At 47.4% G+C, this 27,702-nt stretch overlaps 1 protein-coding gene and 1 non-coding gene across 7 annotated transcripts in view; both read left to right on the top strand.

The window, feature by feature from the left end:
• Nucleotides 1–212: 212 nt before the first annotated feature.
• Nucleotides 213–27,702, top strand: part of xab2 (XPA binding protein 2) — an 80,203-nt gene continuing 52,713 nt past the window's right edge. For all 6 annotated transcript variants that reach the window (XR_013500129.1, XR_013500127.1, XR_013500131.1 and 3 more), the window contains exons 1-8: nucleotides 213–328; nucleotides 5,898–6,046; nucleotides 10,189–10,312; nucleotides 11,996–12,193; nucleotides 15,361–15,495; nucleotides 20,091–20,255; nucleotides 20,428–20,572; nucleotides 24,126–24,277. Coding sequence is in view for 1 of the 6 variants with exons in the window: in XM_078234914.1 (XP_078091040.1) it covers nucleotides 293–328; nucleotides 5,898–6,046; nucleotides 10,189–10,312; nucleotides 11,996–12,193; nucleotides 15,361–15,495; nucleotides 20,091–20,255; nucleotides 20,428–20,572; nucleotides 24,126–24,277 (1,104 nt within the window). In the remaining 5 variants the exon portion in view is untranslated. The remainder of the gene's footprint in view (nucleotides 329–5,897; nucleotides 6,047–10,188; nucleotides 10,313–11,995; nucleotides 12,194–15,360; nucleotides 15,496–20,090; nucleotides 20,256–20,427; nucleotides 20,573–24,125; nucleotides 24,278–27,702) is intronic.
• On the top strand, nucleotides 7,080–7,153 carry trnat-agu (transfer RNA threonine (anticodon AGU)). Its single transcript has one exon. It is a non-coding gene; the product is annotated as a tRNA-Thr (tRNA).

Below are 27,702 nucleotides of genomic sequence, written 5' to 3'. Positions count from 1 at the left end.
TGGAAATCAAGGGGGAACGCAAGAGTAACGCCGTCTAATCACAAGAGGGTCTGAGTCGACCAATCGGATTCTGCTTCCAGGTATCAATCAGTTCTACGTCATGCTATAGGGCGGGGGGGGAAGGTGGACTGACGCAGCCTATTGGCCAAGGCGGGTGTCAATCAGTTCCTTATGTCCAATGGGCAGCGAGGAGGTGGTGGTCCAGCCGCCAATCAGCGCGGGTGGGGCGGGACAGCGCGGCGGCGGTTGTCCGTTTATCTCAGGCCTGCCCCGGGAGCTGTGTGTGTGGAGAATGAGCGGCCTGTCGGGGAAAGCCGATGTTATCTTCGTAAGTGGATCCTCCGCAGCCGCTCAGTAACTCTTAATGCAAGGTTTGCCATCGGCTGGGCCGGTTTTGGCCGGGTAGGCCTCAACTGAAGCCTGGGGCTTGATTTATCCCCAGCCGGACTGCAGCCTCCTGGGGCCGGCTGGCAGCTCCTTGGATTTACCCCCCCCCAGCCACCATAGGACTGCAATTCCAGCCTTTTCTCCCCCTTCCCTTTTTCAAATTAAACTCCTAAATTTAATAAAATAATTTGCAAAAAAAAAATGTTGCCCCAAGAATGGCCAACAGCCTCCCAGAGGCAGCCCAGTGGGGCATGTGCCAGGGGCTATAGGATCCCAGGTATACTGTCACTGACTGTGAGGGTGATCAGAGGTAGTTTCCCCACCCAGCAGTGAGGGGAATGCTGAAAGGAGGAAGCTGCATTTATATAGCACCTTCTCACCGAGTTTTTAAAGTATAGAAACACAAGATGGGAGCAGCAGGAGGAGGCCATTCGGCCCTTCAAGCCTGCCCCGCCATTCGTTACGATCATGGCTGATCGTCCAACTCGGTAGCCTAATTCCTAATCTAGTATCGCAAGTAGGCTTACATTAACACTACAATGAAGTTACTGTGAAAATCCCCCAGTCGCCACACTCCGGCGCCTGTTCGGGTACACTGAGGGAGAATTTAGCATAGCCAGTGCACCTAACCAGCGCCTCTTTCAGACTGTGGGAGGAAACCGGAGCACCCGGAGGAAACCCACGCAGATATGTGGGAGAATGTGCAGATTCCGCACAGACAGTGACCCAAGCCGGGAATCGAATCCAGATCCCTGGCTCTGTGAGGCAGCAGTGCTAACCACTGTGTCTCTCAAAGCGCTTTACAGCCAATGAGGCACTTAGACCATAAGATATAGAACAGTACAGCACAGAACAGGCCCTTCGGCCCACGATGTTGTGCCGAGCTTTATCTGAAACCAAGATCAAGCTATCCCACTCCCCATCATCCTGGTGTGCTCCATGTGCCTATCCAATAACTGCTTAAATGTTCCTAAAGTGTCTGACTCCACTATCACTGCAGGCAGTCCATTCCACACCCCAACCACTCTCTGCATAAAGAACCTACCTCTGATATAGGAGCAGAATTTGGCCATTTGATTCATTGAATCTGCTCCGCCATTCGATCATGGCTGATATGTTTCTCAACCCCATTCGCCCGCAACCTTTTGCATTTCTCGCATTTTCCCCGTAACCTTTGATGCCCTTACCAGTCAAAAAACTATCTCTGTCTTAAATACTCAGCTTGATTTGGTTTATTATTGTCACATGTATTTGGATACAGTGAAAAGTATTGTTTCTTGCGCACTTTACAGGCAAAACATACCATTCATAGAGTATATAGGAGAGAAAGAGAGGGGGCAGAATGTAGTGTTACAGTCATAGCTAGGGTGTAGAGAAAGATCAACTTAATTCGAGGTAGGTCTATTCTGAAGTCTGACGGCAGCAGGGAAGAAGCTCTTCTTGAGTCGGTTGGTGCCTGACCCCAGACTTTTGTATCTTCTTCCCGAAGGAAGAAGGTGGAAGAGAGAATGTCCGGGGTGTGTGGGGTCCTTGATTATGCTGGCTGCTTTTCCGAGGCAGTGAGATGTGTAGACAGAGTCAATGGATGGGAGGCTGGTTTGCAAGATGGATTGGGCTTCATTCACAAACCTTTGTAGTTCCTTGCAGTCTTGGACAGAGCAGGAGCCATACCAAGCTGTGATACATCCAGAAAGAATGCTTTCTATGGCACATGTGTTGTGCACAGTTTTGATCCTGTTATTTGGGGAAAGATGTAGTGGCATTGGAGGCAGTTCAGAGGAGGTTCACTAGATTGATTCCAGAGACACGGGGTTTGTCTTATGAAGAGAGATTGAACAGTTTAGGCCGATACTCTCTGGAATTTAGAAGAATGAGGGAAGATCAAATTGAGGTATACAAGATGATAAAAGGTATGGATAAAGTAGACGTGGAGTAGATGCTTCCTCTTGTGGGGCATTCTAGGACGAGAGGTCATAGTCTGAGGATAAGGGGCAACAAATTTAAAAGCGAGTTGAGGAGAAACTACTTCTCCCAAAGGGTTGTGAATCTGTGGAATTCGCTGCCCCAAAGTGCGGCGGATGCTGGGACAGTGAGTAAATTTAAGGAGGAGTTAGACAGATTTTTAATTGGGAATGGGTTGAAGGGTTATGGGGAGAAGGCAGGAAAATGGGGATGAGGAGCGTATCAGCCATGATCGAATGGCGGAGCGGACTGGATGGACCGAATGGCCTAATTCTGCTCCTATATCTTATGAACTTTTCTGTAAAAATTGGTGAGAGTTGTAGCTGACATGCCGTATTTCCTTAGCCTCCTGAGAAAGTAGAGGTGTTGGTGGGCTTTTTTAACTATAGCACCAGCGTGGAGGGACCAGGACAGGTATAACCTGGCCTCTGTAGCCTTCTGCGGCAATGAATTCCACTGATTCACCACCCTCTGGCTGAAGAAATTCCTCCTCATCTTGGTTCTAAAGGGTCGTCACTTTACCCTCGGATCCTAGTCTGTCCGACTAATGGAAACATCTTCCCCACGTACACTCTATCCGGGCCTTTCAGTATTCTGTAAGTTTCAATGAGATCCCCCCCCCCCCCCCTCCATCCTTCTAAACTCCATCGAGTACAGACCCAGAGTCCTCAGACGCTCGTCATAGATCAAGCCTTTCAATCCTGGGATCATTCTTGTGAATCTCCTCTGGACCCTCTCCAAGTCCAGCACATCCTTCCTTAGATACGGGGCCCAAAATTACTCTCAATATTCCAAATGTGGTCTGACCAGAACTTTTTGAATTCTGGTCCTCTTGAAATGAATGCTAGTGTTGCATTTGCCTTCCTAACTTCCAACTCAACCTGCAAATTAACCTGAAGCGAATCCTGAACCAGGACTCCCAAGTCCCTTTGTGCTTCCGATTCCTGAATTCTCTCCCCATTTGGAAAGTTGTCCACGCCTCCGTTCTTCCTACCAAAATGCAAAACCTCACACTTCCCCACATTGTATTCCCACTCAGCAAGGTAATGGTGAAGGGAGGATTCTACATTTATATAGCACCTTTCACAACCCCAGGACATCTCAAAGCACTTCACAGCATAGGAAATAGGAGTAGAGCAGGAGTAGGCCATTCGGCCCCTCGGGCCTGCCCCGCCATTCCATAGGATCGTGACTGATCTGACTAACGTCCCTCACGTCTGCTTTTCCTTCCCTTTCTCCGTAACCCTTGATTCCCTTACTGATCAAAACATCTATCAGAAATGGAGTGACCAATTTGTCCACAGCAAGCCCCCACAAACAGCAGTGTTGTCACGGCCGGATGCCCTCCATTTTATGTCACGCTGATCGGGCATCGACCAGGACACTGGGTAAAAATCCCCAGCTCTCGGAAATAGGCTCTTTTATGTCCACCTACAAGGGCAGATAGGACTTCGGTTTGGCATCGCATCCAAAAGACTGCACCTCCGACAATGCAGCGCTCCTTCAGTGCTGTACAGGTGTGTCTGCCTTGAATTTTAACACAGTGGTTAGCGCTGCTGCCTCACAGTGCCAGGGACCTGGCTTCAATTTCCGGCTTGGGTCATGGTCTGTGTGGAGTCTGCACATTCTCCCCGTGTCTGCGTGGGTTTCCTAGGGTGCTCCGGTTTCCTCCCAAGATGTTCAAAGATGTGCAGGTTAGGTGGATTGGCCATGCTAAATTGCCCCTGAGTGTCAAGGAGACTAGCTAGGGTAAATGCACGGGGTTGTGGGGATAGGGCCTGGGTGGGATTGTGGTCGGTGCCTCCTTCTGCACTGTAGGATTCTATGATTCTATAAGTCCTGAAGCGGGGGCTTCAACCCAATTTTTTTAAAAATTAGTGTCACAAGTAGGCTTATGTTAACACTGCAATGAAGTTGCTGTGAAAATCCCCTAGTCGCCACTCACTCTGGCGCCTGTTCGGGTAACACTGAGGGAGAATTTAGCATGGCCAATCCATCTAACCAGCACGTCTTTCGGACTGTGAGAGGAAACTGGAGCATCTGGAGGAATCCCACGCAGACACGGGGAGAATGTGTAGACTCAACACAGACAGTGACCCAAGCCGGGAATCGAACTCGGGTCCCTGGCTGACAACATCAGTGAATGTGCTTCAAAAAGTAATTCATTTGTTGGTCAGTGCTTTGAGACATCCTGAGAGGTGATGGGCAGATTGTTCTTGATTTATGCATAATCCTCCTTATATTAAACTTGTAGAGAGATTCTGCCAAGAAAGGTACTGTTCAAAACAGATGCTGCAATGAATATTGGGCAGTGACTGCTAGCAGTCCAGTTGCTTACCGGCAGATGTGGACATCAAGAACAAAAATTACTGAGCAAATCCAAGTTCTGATGGGAATCCAGTGCCTCATTGGTCTGTTAAAGTGTATAATCAGGGTAACCCCAGTGGAGAGAGAGAGAGATGGTGGCGTAGTGGCTTTATCACTGGACTATTAATCCAGAGATCCAACCAAATGATCTGGGGTCAGGTGTGCGAATCTCACCACAGCAGCCGGTGGTATTTAAATTCAATCATTTATTTTTTTAAATCAGCCTTTCATCGATTGCCGTCGAGACCCATCTGGTTCACTAATGTCCGTAAGGGGAGGAAATCTGCCGTCCTTACCTGGTCTGGCTTCCAGATCCACAGCAATGTGGTTGACTCTTAACTGCCCCCTGAAATTTTTACTTCACAGTCAATGCCCGAATCCCATGAAAGCACAGAAGAAAATTGCCACATCTGACGTCAGAGGTTACCAACCACCTTGTGGCTTTCCGTAGATGGAAACTCAGAAACTAGAAGCAGGAGGAGGCCATTCGGCCCTTCGAGCTGCTCCGCCATTCATTTTGATTAAGGCTGATCACCAAATTCAATTTCCTGATTCCTCCTCCTCCTCTCCCCCCCCCCGCCCCCCCATATCCCTTGATCCGTTCAGCCCCAAGAGCTATATCTAATTTCTTCTTGAAATCGCACAACGTTTTGGCCTCAACTACTTCCTGTGGTAGTGAATTCCACACATTCACCACTCCCTGGGTGAAGAAATTCCTCCTCACCTCAGTCCTAAAATGTTTACCCCTTATCCTCAAGCTATGAACCCTACTTCTGGACTCCCCCCACCATCAGGCACTGTGGGGATTGGGATGCCTCATCATCCCCTTAATCACATTTTGGTTGAACGTATTAAGTTTCTTCTGTGATTTATTTTGCTGTTTTACACTACCTCTTTAAGGGGCTGCTCCTTTAATTTGTCCCTTAGTCCAAGTTTACTTGGTTTATATAGGAGTAGAGATAGAGACAGATGCAGCAGTTGGGTGTGGGGAACCACAAGGAGGTTGTAACTCCACAGAGCTGGTTGAGGAATAAACTTGCTGAAGGTAAAAGACAAACTCCTGTTACATTCCTCCACCATTTATTATTATTGAACTTAACACCACGAGTTTGATGGACTGATTACTTTTTCTTGCGTCCTCTTGCCTTCACTTGGTTCATTTATCTGAATCTCTTGGACAGGAGGAAGATGATCTGCCTTATGAAGAAGAGATCATTCGCAATCCCTACTCCGTTAAATGCTGGATCCGCTACATCGAGTATAAACAGTCTGCGCCCAAACATGTGGTGAACATGATCTACGAGAGAGCCCTCAAAGAACTTCCTGGCAGGTATTGTGAAAATAATTCCCTTTACAGCAGCAATGTTGGGTGACTTTGTGGAGTTTGCACATTCTCCCCATGTCTGCGTGGGTTTTCTTCGGGTGCTCTGGTTTCTTCCCACAGTCCAACGATGTGCAGGTTAAGTGGATTGGCCATGCTAAATTGCTCCTTAGTTCCTAAGATGTGCAGGTTAGGTGGATTGGCCATGCTAAGGTGCCCCTTAGTGTCCAAAGATGTGCAGGTTGGGTCGATTAGTCTAGGGAAATGTATGAGGTTATGGGGATAGGATGGAGGAGCGGGCCTGGGTAAGTTACTCTGTCAGAGAGTTGGTGCAGATTAGATGGGCCGAATGGCCTCTTCTGCACTGTAAGGATTCTAAGATGGGCAGCTGTTGGCCTGCTCAAAACCCTTGATCATTTTGCACAGATCAAGGTTTTTTTTGTGCATCTTGTGCGTATCTGTCACACAATTGGCTGGTGAGAAGTAATCTTTGCCCTGGAACATGACATTTGCCGGCACTTCCAATTTTTAACTACAGTTGTTGAGTCACAGCTCGATTCGGCTGGCTTTGCCTAATGGGAGCAGTTGCTTCAGAGGTGTGCAGACAGCTCGCCAGTGAAGTATTGCAGACCGGTTCCTGAACAATTACTAACTTGTGATCAACAACACAGAGATATCTTGGAACTTGCATTGTAAGTATTGTGTAGACCCACTCCACCTCTGTGCCCAGTACGAGCCGTCTTCCACCTTGCATAATATCACCCGATCAGTGTATAGTTCTACTCCTTTTTTCTTCTGTTTATTTAGCTTCTCTTACGCTGTTCAGCTCAACTAATTTGTGGTAGTGAGTTCCATATTCTAATCACTCTCTGGGTAATTGTGCTTATCTGAATTTCTTAATGGTTTGATTGGTAATTATTTTAGATTTATGACCTAGTTTTAGACGCTACAGACACATCTTTACTTTGTCGACTCTGTTATCGAATGGATGAAAAGGGAAGAAAATAGGAATTGCTGATTTAAAATGTTGTAAGTCAGTTCAGGCTCTGTGGCTTCGTTGGTTAAAGCGCCTGTCTAGTAAACAGGAGGTCATGAGTTCAAATCCCAGCAGAGCCTTAATCCCTTTCAAGTGATCGCTGCAATTGCACAAGGCGAAATATCCCTTTGGGGCGGCACGGTGGCACAGTGGTTAGCGCTGCTGCCTCACAGCACCAGGGACCCGGGTTCGATTCCCGGCTTGGGTCACTGTCTGTGCGGAGTCTGCATGTTTTCCCCGTGTCTGCGTGGGTTTCCTCCCACATTCTAAAAGACGTGCTGGTTAGGGTGCATTGGTCGTGCTAAATTCTCCCTCAGTGTATCCAAACAGGTGCCGGAGTGTGGCGATTTTCACAGTAACTTACCCTAACCCTTACTTGTGACTAATAAATAAATTAGCACAATGATTACATTTACATTTTGCGGCAAGATTATTTACCAGTTCACAGTGCCACAGAATTTGTGTTTCCTTGTTGTCTGTGATCAACATTTATTTTAATGTGATGTGGAGATGCCGGCATTGGACTGAGGTGGACAAGATGAGAGGACACACGACACCAGGTTATAGTCAAACAGCTTTATTTGAAATCAAATAATTTGATTTTAGGGTGGCACAGTAGTTAGCGCTGCTGCCTCTCAGCGCCATGGACCCGGGTTCAATTCCGGCCTCGGGTCATTGTCTGTGTGGAGTTTGCATGTTCTCCCTGTGTCTACGTGGGTTTCGTCCGGGTGCTCCGGTTTCCTCCCACACTGGAAAGATGTGCGGGGTTAGGTGGATTGGCCATGCTAAATTGCTCCTATGTGTCAGGGGGACTAGCAGGGTAAATATGTGGGGTTAGGGGGATAGGACCTGGGTGGGATTGTTGCCGGTGCAGGCTCGATGGGCCAAATGGCCACCTCCTGCACTGTATGACCTCTCATCTTTTTTTTAATATGTGTGAGGTTAGTGTGTGTTCTTGCCCTCAGAGTGCTTTGTACCAATTTAAATAATATCCAGCAGCAAGCCTTTGTGAATTTTAAAATGAAGATGATTATGTATTAACACACACTAGCCCCGGAGGTTTAAAACAGGGTGCCTCCTGCAAACTACCACATAAACGCAATTTAGATACAGATGAGCAAATAAAAATACAGTTATTATCTGGTATTATTGTGTAGCAAGCCTGTAGTTTCTTAGCTGAATTGATGCATTAGCAGGAGTGGAGGACCCTCAGCTATTTGATTTGATTTATTATTGTCACGTATTAGTGTACAATGAAAAGTATTGTTTTTCATGCGCTGTACAGACAAAGCATATCATTCATAGGGAAGGAAAGGAGAGAGTGCAGAATGTAGTGTTACAGTTATAGCTAGGGTGTAGAGAAAGACCAACTTAGTACAAGGTAGGTCCATTCAAAAGTCTGATGGCAGCAGGGAAGAAGCTGTTCTTGAGTCGGTTAGTACTTGCCCTCAGACTTTTGTATCTTTTTCCCGACAGGAGAAGGTGGAAGAGAGAATGTCCGGGGTGCATGGGGTCCTTAATTATGTTGGCTTTGCCGAGGCAGTGGGAAGTGTAGACAGAGTCAATGGACGGGAGGCTGGTTTGCGTGATGGATTGGGCTACATTCACGACCTTTTGTAGTTCCTTGCGGTCTTGGGCAGAGCAGGAGCCATACCAAGCTGTGATACAACCAGAAAGAATGCTTTCTATCGTGCATCTAAAAACTGGTGAGAGTCGTAGCTGACATGCCAAATTTCCACAGTCTTCTGACAAAGTAGAGGCGTTGGTGGGCTTCCTTAACTATAGTGTCGGCATGGGGGGACCAGGACAGGTTGTTGGTGATCAAGGTTTCTTGCCGTTGAATTGCCAGGAGGTTCTCTGTCAAGTGAAACTGGAGCAGATTGACGGGAAGATCCCTTGAGCTTCTTTCATGCAATATCTGTTTTATCCTGGCTGCATTGTGTCTCAGGGTCTGTAAAATTCTCTTCCCCAGAGAGCACTGGTGTCTGGATCATTGAATCTCTTCAAGGCTGAGTTCAATTTTCGATTGACAAGGGTGTCAAGGACTATGAGTGGCAGATAGGAAAGTGGCGTGGAGGCCACAGTCAGATGGTGGAGCAGGATTGAGGGGCTGAATGGCCTCCTCATTCTGGTGTGTGAGAAAACAGTGATGGAATTTACTGGGTCAGAAACTTTGGCAATCTGGGTCAAAAGGCTTAGTCGTCTTAGAGCGATTGAAGTATCAATCAGGAGGCCAAATTTCACAAATTCCCATGCATATTAGTTGCTGTTGCTTCAAGTCGTAGTCCCTTCCTGGAGCTTTCTCGTGTCCATGTGAAGCACTTCACATTCCTCTATGTTGCATTTCACCATCTTCCCATTTCACAAGTACTTTTTGATCCTCCCTTGGACATTGAAATCAAGCACCTTATGGCACAATGTTAGCACTGCTGCATCACAGCGCCAGGGGCCCGGGTTCGATTCCCGGCTTGGGTCACTGTCTGTGCCGAGTCTGCATGTTATTCCTGTGTCTGTGTGGATTTCCTCCGGGTGGTCCGGTTTCCTCCCACAACCCGAAGGACGTGCTGCGTAGGGTGCATTGGCCATGCTAAATTCTTCCTCAGTGTAACCCGAACAGGCGCCGGAGTGTGGCGACTAGGAGGATTTTCACAGTAACTTCATTGCAGGGTTAATGTAAGCCTACTTGTGACGCTAATAAATAAACTTTAAACTTTACGAACTTTGTAAATTTAGTCATTGTGTGTGTAGCTCCAGACCACGAGCAAAGATAGTAAACCTGCTAGCATCCACGGAACCAAGAAAAGCATGTACAGGGAAGAAGAGAGAAAGCTAGGAGAAACTGTTTGGAGTCTAGGCTTTTCTCCTGGCATGTCTCAAGGGTATTGCATGTCATTGGAATCACGAGCTTTCGGAGGACTGCTCCTTCATCAGGTCAGCCACTCACCTGATGAAGGGGCAGCGCTCAAAGCTCATGCTACCAAATAAACCAGTTGGACTTTAACCTGGTGTTGTGAGACTCCTTACTGTGCCTACCCCAGTCCAACGTCGGCATCTCCACATCTTTAATGTAATGGTAGAGTCTAGTGTATTAATTCTGCTTCTAATTCTTTCCCAGTTACAAGCTGTGGTACAATTATCTCAAACAGCGGCGGAAGCAGGTGAAAGGGAGATGCATCACAGACCCTGCATTCGAGGAGGTTAATAACTGCCATGAGAGAGCCCTGGTCTTTATGCACAAGGTATGTATTGGCTTTCCCTAACTTAGTGGACATGATAGCAGAGAGGTGATGTTAAAGCCTAGTAATACAGAGGCCTGGACAAGTGATCTGGACCAGAGACATACCGTCAGATCCCAATAGAGCAGCCATGGAATTTAAACTCGGTGAACAAACTAAATCTGAAGTCAGTGGTGACTGTATGAAGGCCAAATGGTTTATTGATGCCCTTTTAGGGGAGGAAACCTGCTTACATGGCCTAATCTGGTGGATTAGCAGGGTAAATACATGGGGCAAAGGGGATAGGGCCTGGGTGGGATTGTGGTCGGTACTCGATGGGTCAAATGGCCTCCTCCTGCAATGTAGGGATTCTGTTCTCTTCTACATGTGACTCCAGACCCACAGCAAATTGGTTGACTCTTAATTTCCCTCTGAAGTCGCCTAGCAAGCCCCTCGGTTGTCAAGAAAGCTGCTCGCCACCACTTTCTGAAGCGCACTTAGCGATGGGCAGTAAGTGTTGCCCTTGCCCACAGCTTGTAAATGCAGAAATGCCCTTCTTCCCGCAGCATCCAAAAACAAAATCCGTTGTTTTAATATTTTACTAGCAAGCCACTATCACTAATTAGTTAAACTACAGATGAGTTATAGGCAGCTCCATACAAACAATATCTCAAATATTGGTTGGGTAGGGGGGTCCTTTTCAGCTGAAGTTTCAAACCCCATATTCAGTCCATCATTAATATTGCTTTCTCCCACCTCCATTTCTCCTGCCTCGCTCCCACTGTCACCGAAATCCACCTTCACTCCATTGTTCCTCTAGACTTGAAACTTCCGATGCCTGCCTATTTGAATTTGTTCCTTTGATTTTTTTTTTTGATTTGATTTATTATTGTCACATGTATTAACATACGGTGAAAAGTATTGTTTCTAGTGCACTATACAGACAAAGCATTTTGGGGTGGGTTGTGCTCGATTATCTGACCAAGGAGATACTAATTGCCCTTGGTGTCCTTGAGCAATGGTGGGTGGCAGGGATTAAACTTGGATTCTCACCAGCTCCTACTTGACAATGTGCCCATTTCCCAATAGAGGCCAGGATTGGGCTTCACTGGTTGAATAGTTTTGCCCACAATTGCTGACCCGGCTGAGTTGTTAAACCATAAGATATAGGGGCAGAATTAGGCCATTTGGCCCATCGAGTCTGCTCCGCCATTCAATCATGGCTGATAAGTTTCTCATCCCCATTCTCCTGCCTTTTCCCCGTAACCTTTGACCCCCTTACCAATCAAGAACCTATCTATCTCTGTCTTAAATACACTCAATGACCTGGCCTCCTCAGCGGCAATGAATTCCACACATTCACCACCTTGATACGTTAAGCTTTTCATCCATGGGATCATTCTCGTGATCATGTTGTGTAATCGTGGCCCTCCAGAAAGCCAGGTGCAGGAAAGAACTAGAGCCAATCTTTGCAGGGTTTTATAATTATTTATTTACAGAAATGCGCATTACAAGCATCCACCTCCTAACCCAACAAACATAGTTTCAGTCTGCTCTTATTTCTTAGGGCACAGGTAAAACCCAGTTAACGCCTACCACCTGCATACAATTAAATACAATAAACACAGGACTGACTATACGAGCAGGGGTTTGCGACATCAGGATAGGGGGAGACGACAAAATAATCAATACTTTCGAAATTTTCAGATGCCGCGTATTTGGCTGGACTACTGCCAGTTCCAGGTTGATCAGTGTAAGATCACGAGAACTCGCCGCACCTTCGACAGAGCCCTGCGGGCCCTCCCCGTCACCCAGCATTATCGCATCTGGCCCATGTACCTGAAGTTTGTCCGCCTGTTTCCGCTGTCAGAGACAGCAATCCGAGTCTATAGACGTTACCTAAAGGTATGTGAGTAAAAGTGGCCTTTCTATTTGCCTCTGCTCGGGCATGTTGGGGGCATGTTTGGGGCGGGGGGGGAGGCGGGGAATGGGTAACAGCCTCTTGGCTGCTGTTTAGAAGAATGAGAGATATTCTTATTGAAACATGTACAACTCCTCAGAGCATCCTAAGGCTTTTTATATGTATGTAAAGAGCAAGGGGATAGCCAGGGAAAGAGTTGGTCCACTCAAGGATAGTGGAGGGAATCTATGCATGGAAGCAGAGGAAATGGGTGAGATACTAAATGAATACTTTGCCTCAGTATTCACCAAAGAGCGAGACTTGATGGATGAGGAGCCTCGGGGAGGGTGTGTGGATATTCTGGGTCATGTCAATATCAAAAAGGAGGAGATATTGGGCGTCTTAAAAAGTATTAAAGTAGATAAGTCCCCAGGGCCTGATGGGATCTACCCCAGAATACTGAGGGAGGCAATTGCTGGGGCCTTGACAGAAATCTTTGTATCCTCATTGGCTACAGGTGAACTTCCAAAGGACTGGAGGATAGCCAATGTTATTCCACTGTTTAAGAAGGGCAGCAGGGACTATCCAGGAACTTATAGGCCGGTGGGCCTTACGTCAGCGGTAGGGCAATTATTGGAAAAGATTCTTAGCAACAGCATTTACTCACATTTGGAAAGAAGTGGATTTATTAGTGATAGACAGCATGGTTTTGTGAAGGGTAGGTTGCGCCTCACTAACTTGATAGAGTTTTTCGAGGAAGTATCGACGATGATCGATGAGGGAAGGCAGTGGATTTTGTTTACATGGATTTCAGTAAAGCCTTTGACAAGGTACCTCAGGATAGACTGGCACGAAAGGTGAAGTCACATGGGATCAGAGGAGAGCTCTCAAGATGGCTCGGACATAGAGGACAGAGAGTAACAGTAGAGGGGTGTATGAAAGGCTGTGACTAGCGGTGTTCCACAGGGATCAGTTCTGGGACCTTTGTTGTTCGTAGTATATATAAATGATTTGGAGGAAAATTTAGCTGGTCTGATTAGTAAGTTTGCAGACGACACAAAAATTGGTGGAGTTGCTGATAGTGAAGAGGATTGTCAGAGGATACAGCAAGATATAGACCACTTAGAGATTCGGGTGGAGAAATGGCAGATGGAGTTTAATCCGGACAAGTGTGAGATAATGCATGTAGGAATTATACAGTAAATGGTAGAACTCTTAGTGTTGACAGGCAGAAAGATCTGGGCGTACATGTCCACCGATCACAAAGTGGCAACGCAGATGGATAAGGTAGTCAAGAAAGCATACGGCATACTTGCCTTCATCGGTCGAGGCATTGAGTATAAAAATTGGCAGGTCATGCTGCAGCTGTACAGAACCTTAGTTAGGCCTCATTTAGAATATAGTGTTCAATTCTGGTCGCCACACTACCAGAAGGATGTGGATGCTTTGGAGAGGGTACAGAAGAGGTTTACTATTACCAGGATGTTGCCTGGTCTGGAAGGTATCAGCTATGAAGAGAGGTTGGATAAACTCGGTTCGTTCTCACAGGAACGACGGAGGTTGGGGGGGTGACCTGATAGAGGTTTACAAGATTATGAGTGGCATGGACAGAGTGGATAGTCAGATGCTCTTTCCTAGGGTAGAAAAGTCAAGTACTCGGGGACATAGGTTTAAGGTGCGTGGGGAAAAGTTTAGAGGAGATGTGTGAGGCAAGTTTTTTACACAGAGGGTGGTGAAGTCTGGAACGCGCTGCCCGGGGAGGTGCTGGGAGCAGGTACGATAGCGGCATTTAAGGGGCAACTAGACGAATACATGGATAGGATGAGAATGGAAGGACACAGATCTGTAAGTGCGTATGGTTTTAGTTTCGGCAGGCATCATGATCGGTGCAGGCTTGGAGGGCCGAAGGGCCTGTTCCTGTGCTGTACTGTTCTTTGTTGATTCGGTAGGGTAGATGCCGAGAGGCTGTTATCCCTGGCTGGAGCGTTCAGAGTTAGGAATCGTAGTCTCGGGATGAAGAGTTGGTCACTCTGGAGTGAGTGGAAGGGAAATTTCTCCTCTCAGAAGGTTGTGAATCTTTGGTATCTCTACACCAGAGCGCCGTGGATGTTCAGTACATTCAAAGGTTAAGATGATTGGGTTTTTGCATTCTAAGGAAATCCAGGGATTGGAGGAGAAAATGGAAAAGAGGCAGAAGATCAACCATGAACTTGTTGATTGGCAGAGCAGGCCACGGTGGGTGGGGGAGGGGGTGAGAAGGAGGAGACACGTGGCACACTCCTGTTCCGATTTCTTACAATCCCACGCATTCATTGGAAGATACGGATTGGTACACACTCACAAATGGTGAGCTGCAGAAATGCTTTGCTGGGCTTCCTGTAACCTAGGGACATATCTGTGGAATTCCTCTTGTTCATCAAACCTCATGTTCTCCGTGGGGAGGAAGGAATAGGGTTTTGCTTAGCTGTGTTTGTTAAGCTGGCAAAGTTGAATCAGTGGCAAATGACGCTTTGCATCAGATTAATTAAGATCATAAGCTCCAGGAGCAGAATTAGGCCATTCGGCCCATCATATCTGCTCTGCCATTCGATCATTGGCTGATATGGTTCTCAACTCCATCCTCGCACCTCTTCCCCGTAACCTTAGATCCCCTTCCCAATCAATTCTTGACTATTAAAATCATAAAATAGAATCATAGAATCCCCACAGTGCCGAAGGAGGCCATTCGGCCCATCGAGTCTGCACCGGCAACAATCCCACCTAGGCCCTATCCTCGTAATCCCACACATTTACCCTGCTAATCCCTCTAACCTACTCATCCCAGGACACTAAGGGGTCCCTTATCATGGCCAATGCACCTCTAACCTGCACATCTTTGGAGTGTGGGAGGAAACCGGAGCACTCGGAGGAAACCCACGCAGACACGGGGAGAATGTGCAGACTCCACACAGACTGTCATCTGAGCCGGGAATCGAACCCAGGTCCCTGGAGGTGTGAAGCAGCAGTGCTAACCACTGTGCTACCGTGCCGTCCCATTGGCTATGCAGTTTTTCACTATCCCATACTGTAAGTAGGTGATCTCACTGCTAGGGAATATATGAAGGAAAAGGTGATTTCGAAATACGAGGGTAGGCCAAATGTAGTCACTCGCTTTATCGTGTCTTTTTCACAGCTGTCTCCTGAAAACGCTGAGGAATACATCGAGTATCTCCACTCCATCGATCGTCTGGACGAGGCTGCTGTCCGACTCGCTGCCATCGTCAATGATGAGTCGTTTGTCTCAAAAGAAGGGAAATCAAACTACCAGGTAAACCCGTCTTCAGTCTGCCCAATAGCTTTGTGTGAGCAGAAACAGAGATGGATCTCATTTCTCGATAGCTGAAAAACTAAACATGCTGTCGAAGCTTTTCATCTCGCACTCATCAGGACAAATAAAAGAATGCCAAATTTCAAAGGGAGCAACAGTTCGTACTGATGGAAACAAACACTGCTGATTGAGACGGTGTCGGTTGATTGGCAAGTCGACTGATTGGTCAGGGTGTTGCCGTGGAGACTGCATAAGTGAACGATTGTCCCCACGTTTTTTGTTTAATTCATAAAAGGCACCAGGCCCGGACAGAAATATAAAAGCAAAATACTGCAGATGCTGGAATCTGAAAGAAAAGCAGAAAATGCTGGAAAATCTCAGCAGGTCTGACAGCATCTGTGGAGAGAGAACAGAGCCAACGTTTCGGGTCAGGAGCTCTGACAAAGGGTCATCCTGACTCAAAACATTGGCTCTATTCTCTCTCCGCAGATGCTGTCAGACCTGCTGAGATTTTCTGGCCATGCCTGGATATGTTCCTTTTGCCTGCAAGGGTCAGGTCCATGCCCATGAATATATCTAACTTCTTAGCATAAATTTCTCTCTGAAATTTGACATTCTTGCATCTGTCCTGATAAGAACATAAGAAATAGGAGCAGGAGTAGGCCATCTAGCCCCTCGAGCCTGCCCCGCCATTTAATAAGATCATGGCTGATCTGAAGTGAATCAGTTCCACTTACCCGCCTGATCCCTATAACCCCTAATTCCCTTACCGATCAGGAATCCATCTATCCGTGATTTAAACATATTCAACGAGGTAGCCTCCACCACTTCAGAGGGCAGAGAATTCCAGAGATTCACCACCCTCTGAGAGAAGAAGTTCCTCCTCAACTCTGTCCTAAACTGACCCCCCTTTATTTTGAGGCTGTGCCCTCTAGTTCTAGTTTCCTTTCTAAGTGGAAAGAATCTCTCCATCTCTACCCTATCCAGCCCCTTCATTATCTTATAGGTCTCTATAAGATCCCCCCTCAGCCTTCTAAATTCCAACGAATACAAACCCAATCTGCTCAGTCTCTCCTCATAATCAACACCCCTCATCTCTGGTATCAACCTAGTGAACCTTCTCTGCACTCCCTCCAAGGCCAATATATCCTTCCGCAAATAAGGGGACCAATACTGCACACAGTATTCCAGCTGCGGCCTCACCAATGCCCTGTACAGATGCAGCAAGACATCTCTGCTTTTATATTCTATCCCCCTTGCGATATAGGCCAACATCCCATTTGCCTTCTTGATCACCTGTTGCACTTGCAGACTGGGTTTTTGCGTCTCATGCACAAGGACCCCCAGGTCCCTCTGCACAGCAGCATGTTGTAATTTCTTTCCACTTAGATAATCCAATTTGCTATTATTTCTTCCAAAGTGAATAACCTCGCATTTGTTAACGTTATACTCCATCTGCCTGATTCTCGCCCACTCACTCAGCCTGTCCAAATCTCTCTGCAGACCTTCTACGCCCTCCACACGATTCACTTTTCCACTTATCTTTGTGTCATCTGCAAACTTTGTTACCCTACACTCAGTCCCCTCCTCCAGATCGTCTATATAAATGGTAAATAGTTGAGGCCCCAGTACCGATCCCTGCGGCACGCCACTAGTTACCATCTGCCAACCAGAAAAGCACCCATTTATTCCGACTCTCTGCTTCCTGTCGGATAGCCAATCCCCAATCCGCGCTAACACCCTACCCCCAACTCCGTGTGACCCAATCTTCTTCAGCAACCTTTTGTGAGGCACCTTATCAAATGCCTTTTGGAAATCCAAAAACACCGCATCCACCGGTTCCCCTCCGTCAACCGCACTAGTCACATCTTCATAAAAATCCAACAAGTTCGTCAAGCACGACTTTCCCCTCATGAATCCATGCTGCGACTGCTTAATCGAACCATTCTTATCCAGATGGCCTGCTATTTCTTCTTTAATGATGGATTCCAACATTTTCCCAACTACAGACGTTAAGCTAACCGGCCTGTAGTTACCCGCCTTTTGTCTATTTCCTTTTTTAAACAGCGGCGTAACATTAGCCGTTTTCCAATCCGCCAGCACTACCCCAGAATCGAACAAATTTTGATAAATAACCACTAACGCATCCGCTATTACCTCTGACATTTCTTTCAGTACCCTGGGATGCATTCCATCCGGGCCCGGGGACTTGTCCACCTTCAGTCCCGTTAATCTACCAAGCACTGCCTCCCTGGTAACATTAATTGTATTGAGTACCTCTCCTCCTACCAACCCTCTGTCGTTAATATTCGGTAAACTATTTGTGTCTTCCACCGTGAAGACCGACATAAAAAACTTATTTAAAGTTTCAGCCATTTCCTCATTTCCCACTATTAAATCCCCCCTCTCGTCCTCCAAGGGTCCAACATTCACTCTTGCCACTCTATTCCTTTTTATATATTTGTAAAAGCTTTTACTATCATTTTTTATATTTAGAGCTAGTGCGAAAGGAAAAGCTTCAACAGCATGTCTCTTTTTTCAGAGATGCAACTACATCGTTGCTCCTTTATAATGTCAGGTACACCAAGAAAACGGTTTGCTCAGTGCCAAAATGGGAATTGTTCGTTAATACTGTAGGAATATATCCAAACTTTTTGTATCCCATGATTATCTGTCACTTTTCATTTTCTGGATACCTTTGTCTCCATTATGGCAGATAATGGACGTCTCACTGCATGACCCAACATTTCATTAAATTCTCAACCCCTCTCCTGAAGGTGCTGAATTGTACTAGTTCTTTAGGCTCCAGCGGTCGTCCTGTGCCTCCATCCAACATAATTATGTGTCATGTTTAAAAATGTATTCATTATTGTTACAATATTATTATTGCTCACATTAACACTGCAATGAAATTATTGTGAAAATCCCCTAGTCGCCACACTCCGGCTCCTGTTCGGGTAAACTGAGGGAGAATTTAGCATGGCCAATGCACCTAACTAGCATATCTTTCGGACCGTGGGAGGAAACTGGAGCATCCGGAGACACGGGAGAACGTGCAAACTCCACACAGACAGTGACCCAAGCCGGGAATCGAACCCAGGTCCCCGGCGCTGTGAAGCAGCAGTGCTAACCACTGTGCCACCGCGCCGCCCATGTGAATTGCGACATTATATTTTAAAAGGTTGCAATCCGGGCTCACAGCTCACCCTCTGTTTACTTGTCAACTTTCCAGTGAGGGTCGTAGAATCCCTACAGTACAGAAGGTGGCCAATAGGCCCATCAAACCTGCACCTACAACAATCCCACCCTATCCCTGCAACCCCACATATTTGCCTTGTTAATCCCACCCGAAACTAGGGTCAATTTAGCATGGCCAATCAACCTAACCTGCACGTCTTTCGGACTGTGGGAGGAAACCGGAGCACCCAGAGGAAACCCACGCAGACACAGGGAGAATGTGCAAACTCCACATGGACAGTGACCCAAGCTGGGAATCGAACCCGGGTCCCTGGCGCTGTGAAGCAGCAGTGCTAACCGTGCTGCCTGGATCTTTGGACAGTTGTCTATAATGCAAGCCACGGTGATGACCCATATCCTGACTCCCAACTCGCCCAACCTACCAACACGCTGGGCAAACTAACCGAGCACTGATGAAAAATTGACACTGAAATATCTTTATCTGTGTTGCTCAGCATCATGGAATCATGTGTGTGCCCAATAATGCATGGTGATACTTGTGTTTCGTTCAATGTATATTCCTTTAAGCTCTGTTCCACTCCTCCATCCTTCAGTTGGTGGACCTCATTGTGGAGCTGAAAGCTATTCGACTCCCCAGCCCGAAGCAGTTTTAATTATGAATTTCCTTTTGCTGTTTGTGGAGAGTAAAGTTAATCATAGAATCCCTACAATCTGGAAGGAGGCCATTCGGCCCATCGCGTCTGTACCAACCACAATCCCACCCAGGCCCAGAGGAAAGCCACGCAGACACGGCGTAGAATGTGCAAACTCCACACAGCCAGTGACCCGAGGCCAGAATTGAACCCGGTCCCTGGCGCTGTGAGGCAGCAGTGCCAATCAAGTTTGTGTGCTTCTTGTATTGGTGCAAGAATGCACAGGGTTTACAATGGGAGACTGACTGGTATCTTACAGGCATCAGCATGCTTTTGAGAATCGTGGCCAAGCACTTCATCCCAGAGCGGATCCTGCATTTAAAAACCGGACACGTTTGCAATTAGTCGCATAGCAAAGAAAAAGTTGAGTGACTTTCAGATATTGAAAAAATTGCCTCCACCTCTCCTTCTCCCTCTTCCTTCGCATCCGCCCTGCCACCCTCCCTCTTTTCCCCGCTCCCTCAGTGCCCCTCCCCTCACATGCGCACACACGTACGTACACGCATGCATGCGTGCACATATGTATACACACACGTGCACATACGTGCGTGCACACGTACCCACCTCTCCCAGCCCCCCTCTCCTGCGAACTTTGTGACTAGCAGGTTATGGAGAGTGCAGTGTTCGATGAGGACAGAAGCAAAGTCTAATTTTCTGTACTTAAGAATAAAACATTTTTAAAAATGTGTTTTTTTTTTTACACAGCTGTGGCATGAACTCTGCCACCTCATTTCTACAAACCCAGACAAGGTGAAGTCCCTGAATGTTGGGGCCATTATCCGGGGAGGCCTGACTCGCTTCACTGACCAACTCGGGAAGCTCTGGTGTTCTTTAGCTGACTATTACATTCGAAGCGGCCATTTTGAAAAGGTATGGGGTCCAAATTGAACAAGAAATGCGCTAAAGACTAAATGTTTCCTATTCTAACCATTCTCGCGAAAAACAATTCAATTAAAATAAATCACTTTGTAATCGCTGTTTAATTTTTTTTTTGTTTTGGTTGTTTCCATGTGTAACATTTTTCTTTTGTAATCTCTTGTAGGCCAGAGATGTGTACGAAGAGGCAATTCAAACAGTGATGACCGTTCGAGATTTCACCCAGGTGTTTGATAGCTATGCACAGTTTGAGGAGAGCATGATTGCGGCTAAGATGGAAACGACAGCAGAAATGGGACAAACTGAGGACGGTAAAGTCATTTTTACTTTGCATTTTGTTTTTTTTTTGTTTAATTCCCCCCACCACCTCCTTTGCTCTCACTGACTCAGCCAGGTTGCAGTTACATTGGCCCCAGCAAGCTGTCGAGCTTCCATCAGTTCAGCCTTTCTTCAGCCAGGAACCCATAGAGTCAGCGTCGACAGGTAAATACCATGGCATCTCTAGTCTTGACCATACTTGACGTCCGTGTGTGCCACTTTCTAGCAGGATGACGTCCCCATCAGGAACCCTAGCATACTTTTCACTTTATACAGTTCAGAGCATTGAGGCTAATGAGCGTTGGACAGCAGGCCATTCAGCCCATCGTACCTGTGTCAACTCTTTGAAAGAGCTGCCCCATTGGTCACACTCCTCTGCTGTTTTCCCTGTCACCCTCCTTTTCCTTTTCACAAAAAGGAGTAGGCTCTCTGCGCCACCATTCAGTAACTGAAATCTGTAACCCAGAGGTCCAGACTAATGGGACTAGAGTTCAAATCCCATAGTGGCAGCCTCCAGGATTTTGACCCAGCAACAGTGAAGGAACAGTGATTTCCAAGTTAGGGTGGTGAGTGGCTTGGAGGGGAATTTTTCCTGTTATTCTGCTGCCCTTGTCCTTCTAGGTTTTTGATTTGATTTGATTTATTATTGTCACGTATTGGGATACAGTGAAAAGTATTGTTTCTTGCGCGCTATACAGACAAAGCATACCGTTCATAGAGAAGGAAACAAGAGAGTGCAGAATGTAATGTTACAATCATAGTTAGGGTGTAGAGAAAGATCAACTTAATGCACGGTAAGTTCATTCAAAAGTCTGACAGCAGCAGGGAAGAAGCTGTTCTTGAGTCGGTTGGTACGTGACCTCGGACTTTTGTATCTTTTTCCCGAAGGAAGAAGGTGGAAGAGAGAATGTCCGGGGTGCGTGGGGTCCTTAATTATGCTGGCTGCTTTTCCGAGGCAGCGGGAAGTGTAGACAGAGTCAATGGATGGGAGGCTGGTTTGCGTGATGGATTGGGCTACATTCACGACCTTTTGTAGTTCCTTGCGATCTTGGGCAGAGCAGGAGCCATACCAAGCAGTGATACAACCAGAAAGGATGCTTTCTATGGTATATCTGTAAAACTTGGTGAGAGTTATAGCTGACATGCCAAATTTAGAGGTTACAGTTTGGAAGGTTCTGTCAAAGGAACATCGGTGAGGGGGCGGCACAGTGGTTCGCACTGCTGCCTCACAGTGCCAGGGACCCAGGTTCGATTCCGCCTCGGGTCGCTGACTGTGTGGAGTTTGCACCTTCTCCCTGTGTCGGCGTGGGTTTCCTCCAGGTGCTCCGGTTTCCTCCCACAGTCCAAAGATGTGCAGGTTAGGTGGATTCGTCATGCCCCTTAGGCCCCCTGACACTATCTAGGGTAAATGCATGGGGTTATGGGTGGAATTGTGGTCGGTGCAGACTCGATGGGTCGAATGGCCTCCTTCTGCACTGTAAAATTCTGAGTTCCTGCAGTGCAGCTTGTAGATGGTACACATGACTGCCACTGTGCATCGGTGGTGGAGGGATTGAATGTTTGTGGATGGGGTGCCAATCAAGTGGGGCTGCTTTGTCCTTGATGGTGTCAAGCTTCCTGAGGTGTTGCTGGAGTTGCACCCATCCAGACAAGTAGAGTATTCCATCACGCTCCTGACTTGTGCCTTTCAGATGGTGGACAGGCTTTGGGGAGTCAAGAGGTGAGTTACCAGAGGCAGGATTCCCAGACTTTGACCGCTCTTGTAGCCACAGTATTTAGCTCAGTTTCTAGTCAGTGGTAACCCCCCCAGGATGTTGATAGTGGAGGTGCTTAGCAAGGGTAATGTCATTGAATGAACTTTGTTTTTTCAAGGAATTATATTGGTTCATTTTTTTAACACAAAAGTGAATCTTCTGAATAAAGTCGAATCCACAAGGACTTTCCTGTACGTCAGCTCATGTCTAAAATTCTCCATTAGTTAATGAGGGAATGTTTTGATCTGTTATCAATAATTTGCTATATTTTTTCACTGTATTTTCTGTGAATTATTATTTCACATCTAGGGTTTTTCCAAAAAGTCAACTGAGCTATGAAGGTCCATTCGTACTCATTGCACTGGTTTCAAGCTGATCTAAATCTAGGGGTGACATGGTGGCACAGTGGTTAGCACTGCTGCCTCACAGCACCAGGGACCCAGGTTCAGTTCCAGCCTCGGCTGTTGGTGTGGAGTTGGCACATTTTTCTCTTGTCTGCGTGGGTTTCCTTCAGATGTTCCGGATTCCCCCCTCACTCCAAAGGTGAGGGTTAGGTGGATTGGCCATGCTAAATTGCCCTTGGTGTCCAAAGATGTGCAGGTTAGGTGGATTGGCCATGATTAATTGTCCCTTAATGTCACGGGGATTAGCAGGATAAACACATGGGGTTATGGGGATAGGGCCTGGGTTTTTTTTATTCATTCGTGGGATGTAGGCGTTGCTGGCTGGCCAGCATTTATTGCCCATCCCTAGTTGCCCTTGAGTAGGTGGTGGTGAGCTGCTGCCTTGAATCTCTGCAGTCCACGTGCTGTGGGTTGACCCACAATGCCATTCGGGAGGGAATTCCAGGATTTTGACCCAGAGACTGTGAAAGAAACGGCCGATATATTTCCAAATCAGGATGCTGAGTGGCTTGGAGGGGAACTTGCAGGCGGTGGTGTTCCCGTGTATCTGCTTTGGAATCATTGTCTGTGCAGGCTCAATGGGCCAAATGGCACTGTAGGGATTCTACGATCCTATGAGCACAATGTTCTGCCCCTAACTTGGAAAATCTACGGCACTGAAGGAGACCATTCAGCCCATCATATCTGTATTGGCCATGGAAGAACTATCCAGCCTGACTCTCTTTTTTAGCTCTGGCTCCATAGCCCAGTCAGCCACCTGAAGTGACTATCCAAGTGTTTGTAAATGCACTGAGGGTTTCTGCCTCTACCAGCCTGTCAGGCAGAGAGTTCCAGATCTCCCAACACCAGCTGGTTTGAAAGATTTTCTTCACATTTTTCCTCCTTTATCATAGAATCCCTGCAGCGCAGAAGGAGTCCATTCGGCCCACCGAGTCAGCGACAACAATCCCACCCAGGCCCTATCCCTGTAACCCCACGTATTTACCCCACTAATCCCTCTAACCTATGCATCCTGGGACATTAAAGGGCAATTTTAACATGGCCAATTAACCTAACCAGCACATCTTTGGACTGTGGGAGGAAACCGGAGCATCCGGAGGAAACCCACACAGACACGGGGAGAACGTGCAGACTCCACGCAAACAGTGACCCAAGCCGGGAATCGAACCCGGGTCCCTGGTGCTGTGAGGCAGCAGTGCTAACCACTGTGCCACTTTGCAGGCCTAGCTAGCGTTTATACAGTTATAACATAGTTTTATACAGTTCTAACATCCCTCTGAGCTAGCTTTGATTATGGGGTTCTCCCTTGTTAAAGTGTACAGTGAAGATTTCATTGGGCGCCGCATGATGTGGCCAGCGGCAGTAACCCGTGCTTACATTTTTAACAGATGATATCGACCTGGAGCTGCGTTTGGCGAGGTTTGAGCAGCTGATAAACAGGCGGCCCCTCCTCTTGAACAGCGTACTGCTTCGCCAGAACCCCCACAACGTTCACGAGTGGCATAAGCGCGTCAAGCTGTACGAAGGCAAACCACGAGAGGTGAGGAACTCTTGTCCTTGGAGTCATCAGACTTCATAGAATCATAGAAACCCTACAGTACAGAAAGAGGCCATTCGGCCCATCGAGTCTGCACCGACCACAATCCCACCCAGGCCCTACCCCCATATTCCTACATATTTACCCACTAATCCCTCTAACCTACGCATCTCAGGACACTAAGGGCAATTTTTAGTATGGCCAATCAACCTAACTTCATTACCCTTTCGAGTAAACCCCACAACATGAATCACTGAATGGTAAACGGTGTTGAATGAGAAACAATACGCATTCAAAATGCTAAAAATGCAAAAATTTGTTTATGCACAAAATGCTCCTGCAATTCTGTCGACAAATCGATGTTGTTTCCGAGTTGTCAAGGGGCTAATTTCAATTTATGAATGTAGTTGAGATGTAATAAGAACAAAGAACAATACAGCACAGGAACAGGCCCTTCGGCCCTCCAAGCCCACGCCGCTCCCCGGTCCAGGATTGAATCCTGAATCCAGGATCCCCGCCCAATTTTCCAGCCTATCTACATACTAATATCCTATCCACCGAGCTGTCCCTCACAGCTACGATGCTTTGTTCATCACAACCTATTAACTCACCCCCACCCCCCCATTCCAGACCATGTGATCTCCAGGGAGAGGCGAAAACCCAGAGTGAAAAACCCCAGGGCCAATATGGGGGAAAAAAATCTGGGAAATTCCTCTCCGACCCCCTGAGACGATCGAAACGAGTCCAGGAGATCACACTGGCCCTGATCAGAAAATGCTTCCCAACCCTATTCATTTCCACTTCCACGAACACCATATGAATTCCCTGCCCCCGAGACAGGTTCCCAACTATCCGCAGTCTCGCTCTGTACTGGCACCAGCAAGTTGATCATAGAATGAAGCCTTGAAACGAGAAACAAAGAACAATTAGCCCGCGCCGCTCCCTGGTCCAAACTAAACCACTCTTTTGTATCCCTCCATTCCCACTCCGTTCATATAGCTGTCTAGATAAGTCTTAAACGTTCCCAGTGTGTCCGCCTCCACCACCTTGCCCGGCAACACATTCCAGGCCCCCACGACCCTCTGTGTGAAATATGTCCTTCTGATATCTGTGTTAAACCTCCCCCCCTTCACCTTGAACCTATGACCCCTCGTGAACGTCACCACCGACCCGGGGAAAAGCTTCCCACCGTTCACCCTATCTATGCCTTTCATAATTTTATACACCTCTATTAAGTCTCCCCTCATCCTCCGTCTTTCCAAGGAGAACAACCCCAGTTTCCCCAATCTCTCCTCATAACCAAGCCCCTCCATACCAGGCAACATCCTGGTAAACCTCCTCTGTACTCTCTCCAAAGCCTCCACGTCCTTCTGGTAGTGTGGCGACCAGAACTGGACGCAGTATTCCAAATGCGGCCGAACCAACGTTCTATACATCTGCAACATCAGACTCCAACTTTTATACTCTATGCCCCGTCCTATAAAGGCAAGCATGCCATATGCCTTCTTCACCACCTTCTCCACCTGTGACGTCACCTTCAAAGATCTGTGGACTTGCACACCCAGGTCCCTCTGCGTCTCTACACCCTTTATGGTTCTTCCATTTATCGTGTAGCTCCTCCCTACATTATTCCCACCAAAATGCATCACTTCGTAATGTTGTGACTGCTGGGACGGCACGGTGGCACAGTGGTTAGCATTGCTGCCTCACAGCATCAGGGACCCAAGTTCAATTCCCGCTTGGGTCACTGTCTGTGTGGAGTTTGCACGTTCTCCCTGTGTCTGCATGGGTTTCCTTCAGGTGCTCCAGTTTCATAGAAATCATAGAAACCCTACAGTGCAGAAGGAGGCCATTCGGCTCATCGAGTCTACACCGACCACAATCCCACCCAGGCCCTACCCCCACATATTTTACCCGCTAATCCCGCTAACCTACGCATCTCAGGACTCTAAGGGGCAATTTTTAACCTGGCCAATCAACCTAACCCGCACATCTTTGGACTGTGGGAGAAAACCGGAGCACCCGGAGGAAACCCACGCAGACACGAGGAGAATGTGCAAACTCCACACAGACAGTGACCCGAGCCGGGAATCGAACCCGGGACCCTGGAGCTGTGAAGCAGCAGTGCTAACCACTGTGCTACCGTGCCGCCCCTCCCACAGTCCAAAGATGTGCGGGTTAGGTGGATTGGCCGTGCTAAATTGCTCCTTGGTGTCAGGGGGACTAGCTAGGGTGAATGCATGGGGTTATGGAGATAAGGTCTGGGTGGGACTGTGGTCAGTGCAGACTCGATGGGCCGAATGGCCTCCTTCTGCACTGTAGGATTCTATGTAACTGACCTATTTTGCTAAAGCATTCTACATGTGGGCCCTTCTTTCTTCCTCAATCTGTTAAAATCAAGATCTTCTGCATGTTCTGCTTCATTCCATCCCAGTTTTCCCACGCTGAAGCTTCATACCTGTCTGTCATCTTCCTCCCAGCTGCAACAAGCAGACTTCGAAACTTAGCGCCACTTCTTCCCGTGCAAGGTGGCACAGTGGTTAGCTTTGCTGCCTCACAGCACCAGAAACCCGGGTTCAGTTCCAGCCTTGGGTCACTGTGTGGAGTTAGCACGTTCTCCCCATGTCTGCGTGGGTTTCCTCCGGGTGCTCTGGTTTCCTTCCTCACTCCAAAGATGTGCAGGTTAGGTGGATTGGCCATGTTAAATTGCCTCTTATTGTCCCAACATGTGTAGGTTAGGTGGATTGGCCATGATAAATTGCCCCTTAGTGTCCAAAGATGTGCAGATTAGGTGGATTGACCATGCTAAATTGCCCCTTAGTGTCGGGGGGATTAGCAGGGTAAATATGTGGGATTACTGGATTGGTCTTGGGTGGGATCATTGTCGGTGCAGGCTCGATGGGCTGAATGGCCTCTTTCTGTGCTGTCGGGATTCTATGATTCATTGATGTAGCCTCTTCGCCACAATGGTCCGGCTCCTAGATTACTCAGGTTACCGGGATGTTTTCTACAACGTAGATACTGACTTCACCCTATATCAGGCAGTTCTGATTCAAAAGGTGCACAGCTAGGCTGATTTCAATAGGTAGGAGAAAGGAAGCAACGAGTTTAATCACTTGTGCTGAGATTTACAGAATCACAGAATCCCTACAGCACAGAAGGAGGCCATTCGGCCCAATGAGTCTGCACCAGCAACAATCCCACCCTGGCCCTATCCCTGTAACCCCACATTATTCACCCCGCTAATCCCTCTAACCTATGCATCCCAGGACACTAAGGGGCAATTTAGCAATCAACCTAACCTGCACATCTTTGGACTGTGGGAGGAAACCGAAGCACCCGGAGGAAACCCATGCAGACACGGGGAGAACGTGCAGACTCCGCACAGACAGTGACCCAAGCCGAGAATCGAACCCGGGTCCCTGGAA

The sequence above is a fragment of the Mustelus asterias genome, chromosome 19 (genome assembly GCF_964213995.1).
Source record: "Mustelus asterias chromosome 19, sMusAst1.hap1.1, whole genome shotgun sequence".
Lineage (NCBI taxonomy): Eukaryota > Metazoa > Chordata > Chondrichthyes > Carcharhiniformes > Triakidae > Mustelus > Mustelus asterias.
The sequence above is the reverse complement of the archived record's forward strand: the minus strand, read 5'-3'. Positions and strand labels throughout refer to the sequence as shown.